Here is a 15,981-nt window from a genome sequence, read left to right as displayed (position 1 = left end):
GATGTTAGACACCTTGAACTCCTCCACCTTCCACTTGAGGATGCACCACAGGTGCTCAATTGGGTTTAGTCCATCACCTTTACCTTCAGCTTCCTCAGCAAGGCAGTTGTCATCTTGGAGGTTGTGTTTGGGGTCGTTATCCTGTTGGAAAACTGCCATGAGGCCCAGTTTTCGAAGGGAGGGGATCATGCTCTGTTTCAGAATGTCACAGTACATGTTGGAATTCATGTTTCCCTCAATGAACTGCAGCTCCCCAGTGCCAGCAACACTCATGCAGCCCAAGACCATGATGCTACCACCACCATGCTTGACTGTAGGCAAGATACAGTTGTCTTGGTACTTCTCACCAGGGCGCCACCACACATGCTGGACACCATCTGAGCCAAACAAGTTTATCTTGGTCTCGTCAGACCACAGGGCATTCCAGTAATCCATGTTCTTGGACTGCTTGTTTTCAGCAAACTGTTTGCGGGCTTTCTTGTGCGTCAGCTTCCTTCTGGGATGACGACCATGCAGACCGAGTTGATGCAGTGTGCAGCGTATGGTCTGAGCACTGACAGGCTGACCTCCCACGTCTTCAACCTCTGCAGCAATGCTGGCAGCACTCATGTGTCTATTTTTTAAAGCCAACCTCTGGATATGACGCCGAACACGTGGACTCAACTTCTTTGGTCGACCCTGGCGAAGCCTGTTCCGAGTGGAACCTGTCCTGGAAAACCGCTGTATGACCTTGGCCACCATGCTGTAGCTCAGTTTCAGGGTGTTAGCAATCTTCTTATAGCCCAGGCCATCTTTGTGGAGAGCAACAATTCTATTTCTCACATCCTCAGAGAGTTCTTTGCCATGAGGTGCCATGTTGAATATCCAGTGGCCAGTATGAGAGAATTGTACCCAAAACACCAAATTTAACAGCCCTGCTCCCCATTTACACCTGGGACCTTGACACATGACACCAGGGAGGGACAACGACACATTTGGGCACAATTTGGACATGTTCACTGTGGGGTGTACTCACTTATGTTGCCAGCTATTTAGACATTAATGGCTGTGTGTTGAGTTATTTTCAGAAGACAGTAAATCTACACTGCTATACAAGCTGTACACTGACTACTCTAAGTTATATCCAAGTTTCATGTCTATAGTGTTGTCCCATGAAAAGATATAATGAAATATTTGCAGAAATGTGAGGGGTGTACTCACTTTTGTGATACACTGTATATCCTAAATTTGCAGTTGGATCAATTTTGGAATTTTTTTTTATGTTATAGGAGTTTTTATTAATGTTTTAAATTATATATCCTAAATTTGCAGTTAGAACAATGTGCATCAATGTGAAATAAAAATATGCATTTTAAAGTAAACTTTCATTGACATTTATACATATAATGTCCTGGGGACGGAAATGGCAATGATTCTTATACATTGTGTGGCACTGATGATGCAGTTTGGGATGCAGCCAAAAAAAATCATGTAAACGATTTGTGCATGATTAAAAGTTGAAATAGGTTGTATTCATTTGTAAGTTATACACTGCAGGGGAGCATGGTAAGAAATCTTCGTAGACAATGTAAAAGTGAAAAATGGTTCAGGGTATTTAACAGTGGGCTGTTCCGCATGAGAAAACAATGTGACAGTGCATCAAAACACCATTAAACTCAATTTCTAATTTTATTTATTTATTTGGGTTTTAATGCCATGTTTAACACATATGTGTCATTTAATAGCAGCGCAGGTATTATGCTTCTGTCTGCTTATTTTATCTTGTCTTTATATTTCAGGGCCATTTATATTTTAGTCAATTTCTAGGAGATGTATTTTAAGGCATGGTTTGTTTAAAGTTTGACATTTTGCATGTGTTGTGAATTGAGCACTTTTGGTATTGGGTGGGTTTTTGAAAAACTGTGGGCAAGGGCGCACTGAATTTCAGCACCACGTATAGCCAAGTTTTCAATGACATTTTTCAGATGCCAAATCCCAAGCTGGCATCTCAAGACTTACAGACGCCAAATATCAAATATTTCATAACTATGATTTTGTGACATTTGCACATATCTAGCAGGCTAAAAAATAAGCCTAGTCTTACTTTTAGTCCAAGCTTTGGTTACATTCATGACAGGAACTATAGTTACTCATTACACAAGGCTCATCAGTTCACAGGGTTATATCAAACACAGTCATGGACAATTTAGTATCTCCAATTCACCTTACTTGCATGTCTTTGGACTGTGGGAAGAAAACCGGAGCACCCGGAGGAAACCCACGCGGACACGGGGAGTCAAAGCTAGTGAGTTTTAGAGTTTCATCTAATAATTTGCATGTGGGTAAAAATTGAGCAAAACACCCAGGTGCCTAGTGGTGACAGCATATCGAAAATAAAAGAGAACAAAATTACCTGCCCTCCGCTTCAGGTGATCCAGAGAAGAGCTGCAGGATGCCGAATCCCAGCCCAACTGCATTTTGGGAGGTGTTATTCCCAGGAGAGAGAAAGACCAGTTCCACTACAGCCACTACTGAAAGTAAACACAGGGATGTGTGGAAGTATATGACCTACACAAGAAAAAAAGGACAGACAGTAAATGTCATGTGACTACACGGTGGTCAGTTTGCGATTGTTGGCCGCACTCTCTAATGCCCTGTCCAGGTTACATAACTAGTACAGATCTGAGTAACTAAAATAAAGTACAAACTATATATCATGTTTATTAAGCTGCCATTACTGTTGGTTGGTTGACTGATCCACCAGTGTTCCAGCAGCTTATAATACACCGCAAACCTGTTTTGGTGGTTCTTGGATTAGATCTGATCATAGATCATAGACAAATATTCTGTTAACATATGGTGACCATTTGGATTCTTTTCAACAAGAATTCATTGGTCCATATATGGTAATTAAGTGCAAAAAATAAGCAACATTTATTTGAACACAGAGAAAACATCAGCCATAGTCAGTTATAAGTGTTGGATATATATTTTGACCAAGCAAAACTGCCACAACATAGACTAAAAGGTCAACTTTTGACATGCATTAAAGCAATCCCATATTATCGACGTGACATTATTGACTTGGTCTAGACATGTTTTTACATTAGTAAAGCAAGAACAGATCTGATCATGTAATCAGAGTTTTAATATCACATCCACAATGCTGAGCAGTATATTGTAGCTAAAATACACATATTTATGTAGATATTTTAGATCTATATTTATCAACGTGACATTTGAACACACATTAACTTGCAAAGAGTTTTGAAGCTTGTGAAAGCTTAGCGTCACTGAGGCAGTGTGCATCTGCTTTTGTCACCTTTCAGGAAGAATGTCCGTGAATAGGTTTATTTTGAATTTTGGACTAATACAGTACAGGACCCAGAGGTATAACCCTTATTTCCCAGAGAGTTGGGACAGTATGCAAATGCTAATAAATGTTTAATACATTTATTAGGATATTTACATCATGTTTTACAAACTCAGGTAATTAATTACTGGTTACACAAGATTCATCAGTTCAAGTCTTCAATTTTGTTCCTCCTGGTCACCTCACTTGCATGTCTTGTGGACTGTGGAAGAAAACGGGAGCTCCCAGAGGAAACCCATGCAGACACGGGGAGAACATGCAAACTCCACAAATAAAGGACATGGACCACTCCACCTGGGAATCTAACCCAGGACCTTCTTGCTGTGAGGCAACAGTGCTACCCACTAAGCCCCTGTGCCGCCCCAAATGTTTAAAGCAGTAATTTAAATAAGTAAAGTTGAATTTGTGTAGTTAAATAAAAGCAGTGCAATATGTTTAACCATATCAGCATCATCTAAAATTAATGCCTGCAAGAAGTTTATAAAAAGTTAAGTCTGGAAACTTGCAATGCAGTCACAATGAGTATAAATAGAGCCTGTAATTAATATTCTTTATTTGTAAGTATGGGTCAACAATTGCACCTATGGCAAAAATGCAGCATCAAATAATCTAACACTTTATAAACAACAATTTTGAAAGTATTTCACCATCTACAACACATAATAATAAAAGAAATCTCAAGAACAAGGCCAAAAACTACTACTAAGTGTCCAATACCCTCCCTCTCAAGTGTCACTGTACTAAAACAAAACTACCTTACATTTATAGTAGTACAAAAACTTTTCTAAAAATTAAAATTTGTAATTTGTTCATCGTCTTGAACTTTTATTTTAGCAGACACTTTGTTCCAATGTGATTAAGAACTGGACCTAAAGGCAACTGAAAGTTAAGAACTAAGGGGCCAAACAGTGGTAACGCTTGGAAATTATGGGACCAGCAATCTTATAATCATTAGTCGAGTACCTTAACCATTGAGCCATCACTGCCTGTGGTATTTAAGTGACTGATTTTCAATGTTTTTATTGACCAAGTTAATCTTTTATTTATTTATTGTCAAATTTAGAATCTGCTGCCTGCACCATTCAGAAAAATTGGGACAGATTCATGTTTATCATTGGATTACATTACCTTTCCTATTAATGACACTTTTGAATCATGTGTGTACTGATGATACTAATTGTTGCAGTTTTGTATTTATTAATTTATATATTTATTTATTATATTTATTTATTATATTAATTTATTAGGATTTTAACAATGTTTTACACACTTTGGTTACATTCATGACAGGACAGGTAATTTCTGGTTACACAAATTTAAGTTTAATGTTAAACACAGTCATGGACAATTTTGTATCTCCAATTCCTCTCACTTGCATGTCTTTGGACTGTGGGAGGAAACTGGAGCTCCCGGAGGGGAGACAGGGAGAATATGCAAACTCAGAAAGGACCCAGACAGCCCCACCTGAGTATCAAATCCAGGACCTTCTTGCTGTGAGGCGACAGTGATACCCAGTACTTTTGTTAGAGGAATTTTTGTCCATTCTTGCTTGATAGAAAGCTTCAGTTGCTCAACAGTCCACTGTGCTCAAAATGATGCACTGTGCATTTACAATAGGAGACAGATCTGGACTGCAGGCAGGCTAGTAAATTGTGGTTTCAAATTAATGAATGTAAACGACAGACCTAACTGAACAATTTAAGGATATTTCCACTACGCCTATTCGTTTATTTTTTTCTTTTATGGTAAGACTGACCTTTCCACTAACCCAGCCATTCCCAGGGATCGATGATATGGTTATGTCATCCCAATTAGCAAGCCGAATGCATATGTTGAGATAAATTGTACATCTCAGGAATGTTTGTGCACAATAAAACTACATCAGCTCAATTAGAAAGAGTAAAAACTGTGTATTAAAATAAAGAAAGAAGAAAAAAAAAAAAACTGCAAAACTACAGACAAAAAAGTAGTGAACAGTGGTTGGGAGAAAACAACACGAAATAGCAGGTCTAAAAGTAGAAGGAAAGGTGAAGGAAGGAGAAGACGCCGCTAATTAACAGGCTTATCTAAGTCAGCAGCGAGCTTGCCGAGGTAAACAGCGTGTCCTGGAGGTATGCGGGTGAGGAACGACGCTGTGATGTCGCAGAGATGAGAGCAGATTCTGAGCTAATTATTTAGTCCAGAAGGAAAGAGGTGAGGCATGTCTCATTCCCTATATCTGTGGGGCGTGTGTCTCACGGAGCATGTCGAATGAAGCGCGGGCTCTATCATTACCATCGCTGAACAAAAATCTAAAATCCTCTACACGGAACGGCACAGATGTTCACGCCATCACAAGCCGGGAAATATTGCTCCAGAGGAACAATTATTTGGAGCTCTATGTTCAAAATCCAAAGCAGGGTGCACAACAATGCTTTATTTAATAAATAAATAAATCATTACATTCAATTAGGAAAGCAAATAGACTTTGCTAAACCTAATTAATAGTCTAGACTTCGTAATGCCCTTCATCAGAGCTTAAGTCTGTGCTAAGCATTCCGAACAGTCTTAAAACTAAATCCAGCCAGAATGTCATCATGCAGCTTTTGGTTTCTTGCATCACAATAAATGTGTCAAAACTGTCACATATATGCCTGCAAGTTTGGATATATTCATTTTTCTTTGCTCTCTGGTGACCTCTGTCGTTTGAAGCATACCCACGCTGGTTAAAGAATGTGTTCTGCCTCCTATCATGTATAGCCATGTATCACCTCATCTTCACATCAAACATGCTGCACTTTTTATAGGCAGTCTCAGCGCGTCCCGAAGACCACACTCCAATTTACGTATTCTTCGGTAGCTCAACCGAGATTACACCCTATCATGCCTTTCTTTCCTCAGAAAAGACCCACTGAATCCATTAAGCGTTCAAGCAGGCGAGTGGCACTGCCAAGACTTAAACTCTGGGCTGAGAGTTGATGAGAAAGTATATTAGACTGCAGTACCACCAAGAGCCCTAATTGAGTTTCAAAATGTTATAAGCAAACTGGGTTGCATTATTTTTGATATTGGCAAAGACATGGCGATATGAAAAATATACAGCTGTATTTATAAAAGATTGTTTGTTTGATTGATTCTTAACGCCATGTCAGCTGCTATAGCTATTATCATGGCTTAATAAAACATTCCATCTTTAAAAAGTCGGGTCGATTATTTTGCTTTATAAGAAATCATAAAAAGACTATGTGGATTAAAGTACTGTTTGAGTAACTGTGCATGTGTAGAGTTTATTAGATCTTCTATGACAGTCCAATTGCTTCTAAAAATTTAAGCAGTTTTTTGGGATTTATAAGCGATAAACAACAACTTAGACAAGCTTCTGATGAGTAGATCAAATGTATGCGGTTAAATTTATCTGAGCATGTGCGTACATTAAAGTAAATATTATCTTTTGTGCAAAGGAATGGACATGATCAATTTCTCAAACGTGCTTAGCTGGTTTCCATTCAATTATCAGCCATTTTTATCCATTATCACTGCTTTACCCTGGTCAGAGATGCATGGGGTCCAGTTTACCAGGAATCGCTGGACACAATGCAATAACACACCCGAGACGGAATGCCAATCCATCGCCAGGCCACTCTAACCCCCTTAGACGTAGCCAGTTATGTCTGTATGTTGATGCATAACTGGCCAGTAGCACCGATGGGAATTCAATCCGGGGTTACAGCAGTAGTGGGAAAGCGTAATTTACCATTATGCCACCAGAGCATCTAGTTGCTTTTCAGTAGTGCCAAGTACAAAGAAATACTAATATGGATGTATTTTTGAAAGACTTGATTTACTATGCTGACTATATGATCTGTAATGGAAAACATTGTAATTAGTTAGACAAGTGCACAATAGCCACATGTTCACAGGTGGTCCTAGACCTTTACCATGGTAACCAAGTTCTATAAATGGTCTCGATATTTTATATAGTACCCTACATTGTGACAAAAGTATCAAAGCAACATAAAGCAATTTCCCAAGAGCCTATTTTCCAATACAAGACGTATTCATGTGGTGCAGAAGTCTATTACGGCTGTCAGCCAGCCAGCCGTCTACACAGACACTATTGACAATGTCTATGAAGTGGTCAGAGCCCTACTGATTGCCCTGCGTCCGATGTTTCTCAGTGGAACAATAACGCCGTGACTGACAAGGATAAAGCAGTTGATGAAAATAAAGCAAAACAGGATGTTAATTATCAATTACATCTGTAACTGTATTTGTAATTGTTTGTACAGTCACTTTAAAGTCAGGCTCTCATCTGGAGTTTGCATTTTTCAAAGCGTCCAAATAACAATTCCAAACACAATTGGTCATCATTTTCATGACATGATTTTCTTTTATGCAGTCCTGGGCAGTCATCAAACTGTGCTGGAATTCAGCCATCCCAGACTAAAGTTGAGCACCTTTGCTTAAGTCATTAATCTAGAAAGTTGTGTGGATGTTCCTTTCATCCATCACTCCACAAGAAATTAGGTGGTGTGTGGCACTGCCAAGCTTTGAATTACATGATTAGGCCTGTCCGACGTGAGCTTCACGAGTGAGGATGAATGAGGAGATTTAAGTAGTAAATTAATGAAGAACTGAATGAAACTCTTACAGAAAAGAGAAACAGCACTACTGAAGCAGTAACGGCTGAGCAGATCCACTCTCTATCCAAAAAATTACAAGAGCTTTTACTGAAATTAAAAGTCAACACCACAGTGAATCATGCCCTTAGAACTTGTAACATCTTTAAATAAACGCAGCAGATTTGATCAGACATAAAGACCTGAATAATTTTAATACAAAGCAAATTGTTATGAAAGACGATTGGGTTTAAATAGCTCCAAAAATGCAAAAGATGCAAATAAAAAGCCATGGTGAGTACCCACAGACAGTGGTCTAAGAACCTCTGACAGGTTCTTGGGCGGCCTAGACTCACTGATGCCAAAGAGCATTAAGACTACAGCATCTGATATGGACCAAAAAAAAGCTACTGTGGCTCAAATTGCAGATAATTTGTATACTAGTGATAAGGTGAACATGTCAACACCCTCCGTGTATGGGACAGCGTATCCTGCTGCAAGTCGACCATCGAAAGCACCTACAATAGGCATGAAGTCATGGTAACTGGACATCAAATGATGGAAGAATGCTGACTGGTATTACAAATCTTGTTTTCTCCAAGATCATGTGAACAGATGGGCACCATTTACCCACTGAAGAGACGGAGCCAGGATACACTGTATGACATTCCATCTTGCAGCGTACAGAAGTTTTGGGAACTGCCATTAATTGCATGGGTACCAGATACCACATGAGGCATAAATACACTGTGTCCAAAAAAGACCTCTGTACCTTTGCCCAAAACGTGGATTAATTTTCAAAATTGTCATTGTTGCACAATTAAATTTGCTACACAGTGATTATACGATTGCCCACCACACCAACTTCAATTGTGAACAATAAAATGTTAATTTATGACCAAATGCAACATCGGTTAACAGTTTCTTTTTCTCTTCTTAACTGCAAGTTACAATGTTCGCATTAAATATGTTAAAAAAATTAACTAACAATCAACATTTGCCAGTTATGGGCTTATGGGCAAAGCTACAGATATACTGTATATTTAATTGATCGATAGAAACGTTTGTTTGTTTGTTTATTAGGATTTTAACGTCATGTTTTACACTTTGGTTACATTCATGACCGGAACGGTAGTTACTCATTACACAAGATTTATCAGTTCACAAGGTTATATCGAACACAGTCATGGACAATTTAGTGTCTCCAATTCACCCCACATGCACGTCTTTGGACTGTGGGAGGGAACCGGAGCACCCAGAAGAAACCCACACGGACACGGGGAGGACATGCAAACTCCACAAAGAAAGGACCCACTTAGCCACCGAGCCGCCACGATAGATAGAAAACAATGTGGCCACAATACTCGGACCATTAGCTTGTTGGGCATCCCATTTCAAAACAAATGGTATTAAAATAGGGTGACCTCCATTTGATCTTTTCAGCTATAGCAAAAGCATAACATCCTCAGATATAATAACTGTTAATACTCAAGGGCTTCAGTGTTTCATCTTCCTGACAGGACTTGCCTTACAGGCTCTTTGTGATTTCTCTAATTTGTATCAAAGTCCAAAAGCAATACATATATCCCCCAAATACCACAAACTAAAACACCAAGCGTCTACCACATTCTGAAACATCTTTTAGAAAATAGGTTAGAAAATGTCAGCAGCTTACAGACGTACTGCAACAGATGAACGAGTGGGACAGATGCCATTACTCCTGATAATATCATGACTGTCTGGTCAAATGTTTATTTAACTGTTTAAAATAATTTTCCAAAAGTCAAAAACATGGAGTTCTTGGTATCTGATAGTTCTACCTTTTGCTATAATTACAGTGTGAACTTAAGCTGGCAGATATTTCTCATATTTGCCCAAATTCTAATACAGGTACTTCAAGCAATTACATCATGATTTTCACATAATCCAGAGTATCCAGAGTGTGAGGTTACTGAAAGCTTGGGTTTTTTTTCCGTCTTCAAGAGCACCATTAATGCTTGATCAGGTTTGGACCAGGTGACTGGAGGAATGCCTAAGACAGTCAGCATTCACTGATCGTAGGTCTTTAAGTGGTTGTTGCAAAGCTTTGAGGTGTGTTGAGTCATTTTGCTGCTGCAGTATAAATATTTTTTCAAAGATCCATTAACATTTCTCTGAATTGAGAACAGAGTGGGTCAGGGTGTAGTTGATTCTGTGCAGATACCCAGCTTCAGAGAAACAGCAAAGCAGTTGAAAATTCCCAGCAATGTGTCAATGTTTCAATAAATCAATCTCTTTACTGTCCTTTTCCTTATATTTATGTATTAATTTGGGTTTTAATGCCATGTTGAACACATGTGTAAATTAATGGCAAAATAGGTATTATGATGTCTATTTATGATATCTTGTTTATGTTTTGGTCTGTTTTATATTTTCATTTTTATGGCTGCAAGGTATGTTAACACTGTTGCCTGTGTAAAAGTTTTTTTTATGGTTTTAGGTAGGGATGCATCAATGCCATTTTTTCCCCAACCGAGTACAAGTACATGTATTTTTATACTTGCCGATACCGATACCAATACCTATTTAGAATGATGGAGTTAATGAGTTAATGGAGTTAATGAGTTGGAGGTTAATAAATATTTTTGCAATGTTGGTGTTTTGTTGTTATGTTTTGTAGTGAACGATTAGGTCAGAAATACTGTAAAACGTGTGTGTGTGTGCCGGTGTATTCTGATATAAACTATATTATCCCCCTGTCCCACCTGTTTACACTCCTCTCCTGCGTTTCCCCTCACACCGTATCCTTCGTTCTCATTGGCTGTTCGACATGTCCCTCATTCTCAGTCGCACATCTCAGATCAGATATCTGACATGCTAGAAAACTTGATCCGGTCGCCAAGCGCTCGGTGAGCCGGTCGGATCGAGTTGTTGGATAGTTCACACTTAGCGAACGAGAGCCGAGTTTTGATCGCCGAGCGAACGCCGAGTTGCTCCCGAGCCGGCAAATCTAGTGCCGACCAGTCGCCGAGCGAAAATCAGGGCAAAAATCGTGTAGTGTGAACCAGGCATAACGCAGCAACGTGCACTAGGCACACGGTATCGGATGTTTAGTATCTGAGCCTCGTTTGTGAGTACGAGTACAAGTTAATGAGCACGGTATCGGTAAAATACCTTATACCGGTATCGGTAAAATACCCTATAAATACCCGGTAAAATACCCTATATATACCGATACTGGTATAAGGTATTTTACCGATACCGGTATAAGGTATTTTACCGATACCGGTATCGGTAAAATACCTTATACCGGTATCGGTAAAATACCCGATACCAGTATCGGTAAAATACCTTATACCAGTATCGGTAAAATACCCTATACCAGTATCGGTACTCATGCATCTCTAGTTTTAGGCATGTGTACTTGTTGCCTTTCCTTGGTGTATTTGGGACAGATAAGTATGTGTTTTATAGTTGTTTTTCCTTACATATACCCTGTTACTGCCATAAATTAATATGGTTTAGAGACTGCTACTAGTCCTTCGAGTCCATTACTGGTTTTCTTTTAAATCAAGCCCATTGCTGCTGAGATTTGAACCCTGGATCTCTGCAGCAGTGGTTTAGCATATCACTGTGGAATTTGAGCAAAAGAAGGCTCCACAGTAATAGTCTCAAATCACAACTAGCACTGTTGAACCATTATATTATTTGCAGTTGTAGCCTAGCGGCCTGCACGGTTGCCACTGTTGGGCCCTTAAACAAGGCTCTTAATGCTTAATTGCTTAGACTGTATACTGTCAGAGTACTGTAAGTCACTTTGGATAAAAGCTCCTAAATGCCAAAAACATAAAAAATGTAATTATATTCTTATTTAACTAAGGAAAAAGGAGCATTTCAACAGTGGTGCATCCATAACTATACGGAAAAAAAAAAAAATAATCAAATCCCATAGTTAGGAAGGATGTCTACATACTTTTGGCCATATTGTGTAGGTTCCACTGTAAAACTGTGAAATTAAGAGGAACCCTTCTTTTGTCCCCATATCACTGTGCCTTCTATCTACTACAGAAACCATGTGTGATCCAGCTCTGCCCACAACAGTGCATGTTTACTTTTAAAAGAAGATGCTCTGCATGACGGCATCTTTTACAAACCGTTAGTTGACAGAAAAATTAAAAAGGCTTCAGCACATCAAACTAATGGGGACGCATTAAAATGACATCTCCTGCAGCAGAAACAGCTCAGTCCTCACAAGCACGAAGAGTATAAGGAGATTATTGGAAAGCCGTTCTGCTGGTGACAGTGTAATTAAAGCAAAGAAGGGCATGTTACGGTACACCAAGGATGAGTAGGAAGCACGGTACAGTGACGTTGTGTAAAGAGAGGACAATTACATGGCAGCTGCTGTGTGTAAGAATCTGTGTTTATTTCAATTGTAATGTCTTGTTTAACACATATGACATTTAATGGCAAGACAGGTATCATGTTTCTGTCTGCTAATTTTATCTTGTCTTTATATTTTGTGGCCATTTTATATTTTCATTTTCTTTTATGGCTGTGAGGTAAGTTTAAACTGTTCTTGTGTTGTCTTTTGTAAAAATCTGAATCTAAAAGAAAGCTCCCTGACATTCTGAAACATTTTTCATTGTCTGTATTACCACAGCTTTATTTTGGTAAGGGTCACAGTGGGTCCGATTCATTGGGCAAAACGTAGGAAACACCTTGAACAGGTGGCCAGTCCATCAAAGGGTCCAAACACACACACACACTTAGGGCAATTTTTAGTAGCTCCAGTTGACCTGACTGCGTGCATTTGAACTTGAAGATGGAAACCGGAGCAACTGGAGGAAACTCTCTTGAACACAAGGAGAACATGAAAACTCCTCACAGAAAGAACCATAGAATTCGTCGGGTCATAAAGCGGTCCTTTCTCGTGCCAGACCAAACAGTTCAGGTTTTGATTTGTCACTCCATTGAACTGTGCAGGCCTATCCAAATTTCTTCTGCTGTACTTCAGTCGACCCTTCTTGTGCGTCTTGGTCAAGAGTCATTTGCATAGTGGAGTCCATCCATAAAGTCCTTGGCTGTTAACTAATCTTCGTATGACTCCAGTCATGTTTGTCCCAGTATTTTTAGGTCCAGGCGGGTTTGCTGCTGCACCATAAGTTTGGAACTTCAGTCCCAAGAGTCTCCAGTAATGTTTGAGGTCTTGAAAAGCCTTATACCTGTTGCCCTTTTGGTTCAATAAAATAGCCTACTCTCCTACTCTGTTTTATGACAGCACATTGGTTCTCGCCTAGGTTGCAACACACCTTGAACACTTGAATCTCTGGGTGGTGTTCATATAACAGCACAACTGAAGCAAATAAAAGTCATTATTGAGTTCTCAATGGTCCAATCATGTTGTAACCCAACTTTAGGTTATACAGACTAGCAGTAGGTTTCAAAAATCAGCAGTATTATGTATAACTGTGACATGACAAAATATGCTGCTACTATTTCTTTGACCATTTGCTGTATCATTTACCTGATAATGACATTTTTAAAGTGTGATAAATCCTTCATTTATTTCAGATAATAAATATTTTTCAACATACAACTGTACATGTCTTATTTGTTTGTTAAAAAAAAACACAACATAAGGGAACAAATACTTTAGTGTTGTGTCAGAATTTGACCTACTACCATGTACTACAGAACATGACCTTACCTAACCAATGTCAATCCAAATGAATTAATTCTGATCACTGATTTTTTTTTTTTTTTTTTTTTTTTACATTAAATGTAATCGAAAACAAGCAGCATTTAGTATCAGTGTTACCATAATAACAAGCAGCCTGTGAGTCCTGTCAGTGTGTAAGAAACAGATGTAAGCATCTAAGTGTGAAGAAAGCTTGCTGTAAACAACCTTATCACACAAACCCAGATGTAGAGATTTTCTTATCATTTACTTTTATCAAAAATATGTGGACACCTTACCATTTGTTGGACAAACCATGGCAAAAATATAGGCATTTTTATGAAGTTGCAGTTCTCTGCCTTCTGCATGTTTAATGTGTCTGCAGGAATTTGTTTGGTTCAAAAACACATGTTGTCAAAGTTTAAGCTCTGATGTTGCACCAGAAGGCCTGGCTTACAGTAATAATGGGTACTGACACCACATTCACTTCTTTACAGACGTTACTCTAACCATGTTGAGCTAAATATAATGATTTTAAAGCAGACATTAAATGGTCTTGCGAAAAATGTTCATTCATTTATTCACTGTCCGTCACGGTGGGAAACGCCCTAGAAAGGTCGCCAGTCTATCACAAGGCAAACACTCATACACACACATACCTAGGGGGACTTTAGTATCTCCAGTTAACCTGACTGCTTGTCTTTGGACTGTGGGAGAAAACCCCTGCAGACACCGGGAGAACATGCAAACTTTATAGAGAAGGGCCTCCGACCGCTCCACCTGGGAATCAAAACCAGGACCTTGTTGCTGTGAGCCACTGTGCCACCTTGTTAGAAACGTCTAATAATGTCTAATACAAAATCTATTAATTTCAAAAGGTGCACAGGTCAATAATTTATTTTTCTTGCTATTACAATTTATAAACAATCACCTGTGAAAAAAAAAGAATAAAATTGTTGTAAGGTGAAAAAAGAGTGCATAAAACAAGAAAACACATGGGTGCAGAAAAGTTGCAACATAAGAACACTCATTTCTTAATATTTCAACATAATGGATGAATTTCTCAAAACTAAAGCTTCTTTTATACCCTGCCGGCTACCTCACTGAAGTGATTGCTAATATGACTGAAGAGCACTCGCCCTCTAGCCTCTGAAACAGGTGACGGGGTGGGGGAGGGGGTTCATGGCATAAATGTTACGATGGATAAGTCAGACACAAGAATGTAGTCTGTGATTTAATGTTTTGGATCAATAAAAACAGCATGCCAGTAATAACTGTGATTAGGAGTGTTATAGGTCATTTCTACACTTATAAAATACTCAGATCCCTACTCAGGATCGATTCTGGGCTTGTTTTGGGTCAGACAAGTTACTGTTGGATTGCCTTCACACAGACAGTCCTTGTAAAGCCAGACATTGCTTGCCACTCATCAAGAGTTTAAACAACAGTTTAAGCGAAGACTTACAAAACAGACTTAAGTGAAGACTTGCAAAATAGACTTAAGTGAAAACTTAAATGCAAAACAGACTTAAATAGACTTGCAAAACAGACTTAAATAAAGACTTGCAAAACAGACTTAAGTGAAAACGTAAATGCAAAACAGACTTAAGTGAAGACTTGCAAAACAGACTTAAATAAAGACTTGCAAAACAGACTTAAGTCTTACAAAACAGACTTTAGTGAAATCTTAAATGAACATTTAAGTGAAGACTTACAAAACAGACTTAAATGAAGACTTGCAAAAGAGACTTAAATGAAGACTTGCAAAACAGACTTAAATGAAGACTTGCAAAACAGACTTAAATGAAGACTTACAAAACAGACTTAAATGAAGACTTGCAAAACAGACTTAAGTGAAGACTTAAAAGAAGATTTAAGTGAAGACTAAAATAAAAAACAAAACAGACTTAGGTGAGGATTTAAGTGAAGACTTACAAAACAGACTTAAATGAAGACTTGCAAAACAGACTTAAGTGAAGACTTGGAAAACAAACTTAAGTGAAGACTTGGAAAACAAACTTAAGTGAAGACTTGCAAAACAGACTTAAATGAAGACTTGCAAAACAGACTTAAGTCTTACAAAACAGACTTTAGTGAAATCTTAAATGAACATTTAAGTGAAGACTTACAAAACAGACTTAAATGAAGACTTGCAAAACAGACTTAAGTGAAGACTTGCAAAACAGACTTAAGTGAAGACTTAAAAGAAGATTTAAGTGAAGACTAAAATAAAAAACAAAACAGACTTAGGGGAGGATTTAAATGAAGACTTGCAAAACAAACTTAAGTGAAGACTTGGAAAACAAACTTAAGTGAAGACTTGGAAAACAAACTTAAGTGAAGACTTGGAAAACATGACAAAATTATTTTAA

At 38.4% G+C, this 15,981-nt stretch overlaps 1 protein-coding gene across 6 annotated transcripts in view; it reads right to left on the bottom strand.

The window, feature by feature from the left end:
- nphp4 (nephronophthisis 4) overlaps window positions 1-15,981 on the bottom strand; it is a 298,208-nt gene that overhangs the window by 251,586 nt on the left and 30,641 nt on the right. For all 6 annotated transcript variants that reach the window (XR_010013356.1, XM_062999062.1, XM_062999063.1 and 3 more), the window contains exon 4: window positions 2,393-2,547. Coding sequence is in view for 5 of the 6 variants with exons in the window: in XM_062999062.1 (XP_062855132.1) it covers window positions 2,393-2,547 (155 nt within the window). In the remaining variant the exon portion in view is untranslated. The remainder of the gene's footprint in view (window positions 1-2,392; window positions 2,548-15,981) is intronic.

The sequence above is a fragment of the Trichomycterus rosablanca genome, chromosome 7 (genome assembly GCF_030014385.1).
Source record: "Trichomycterus rosablanca isolate fTriRos1 chromosome 7, fTriRos1.hap1, whole genome shotgun sequence".
NCBI lineage: Eukaryota > Metazoa > Chordata > Actinopteri > Siluriformes > Trichomycteridae > Trichomycterus > Trichomycterus rosablanca.
This window is presented reverse-complemented; position numbering and strand designations above follow the sequence as displayed.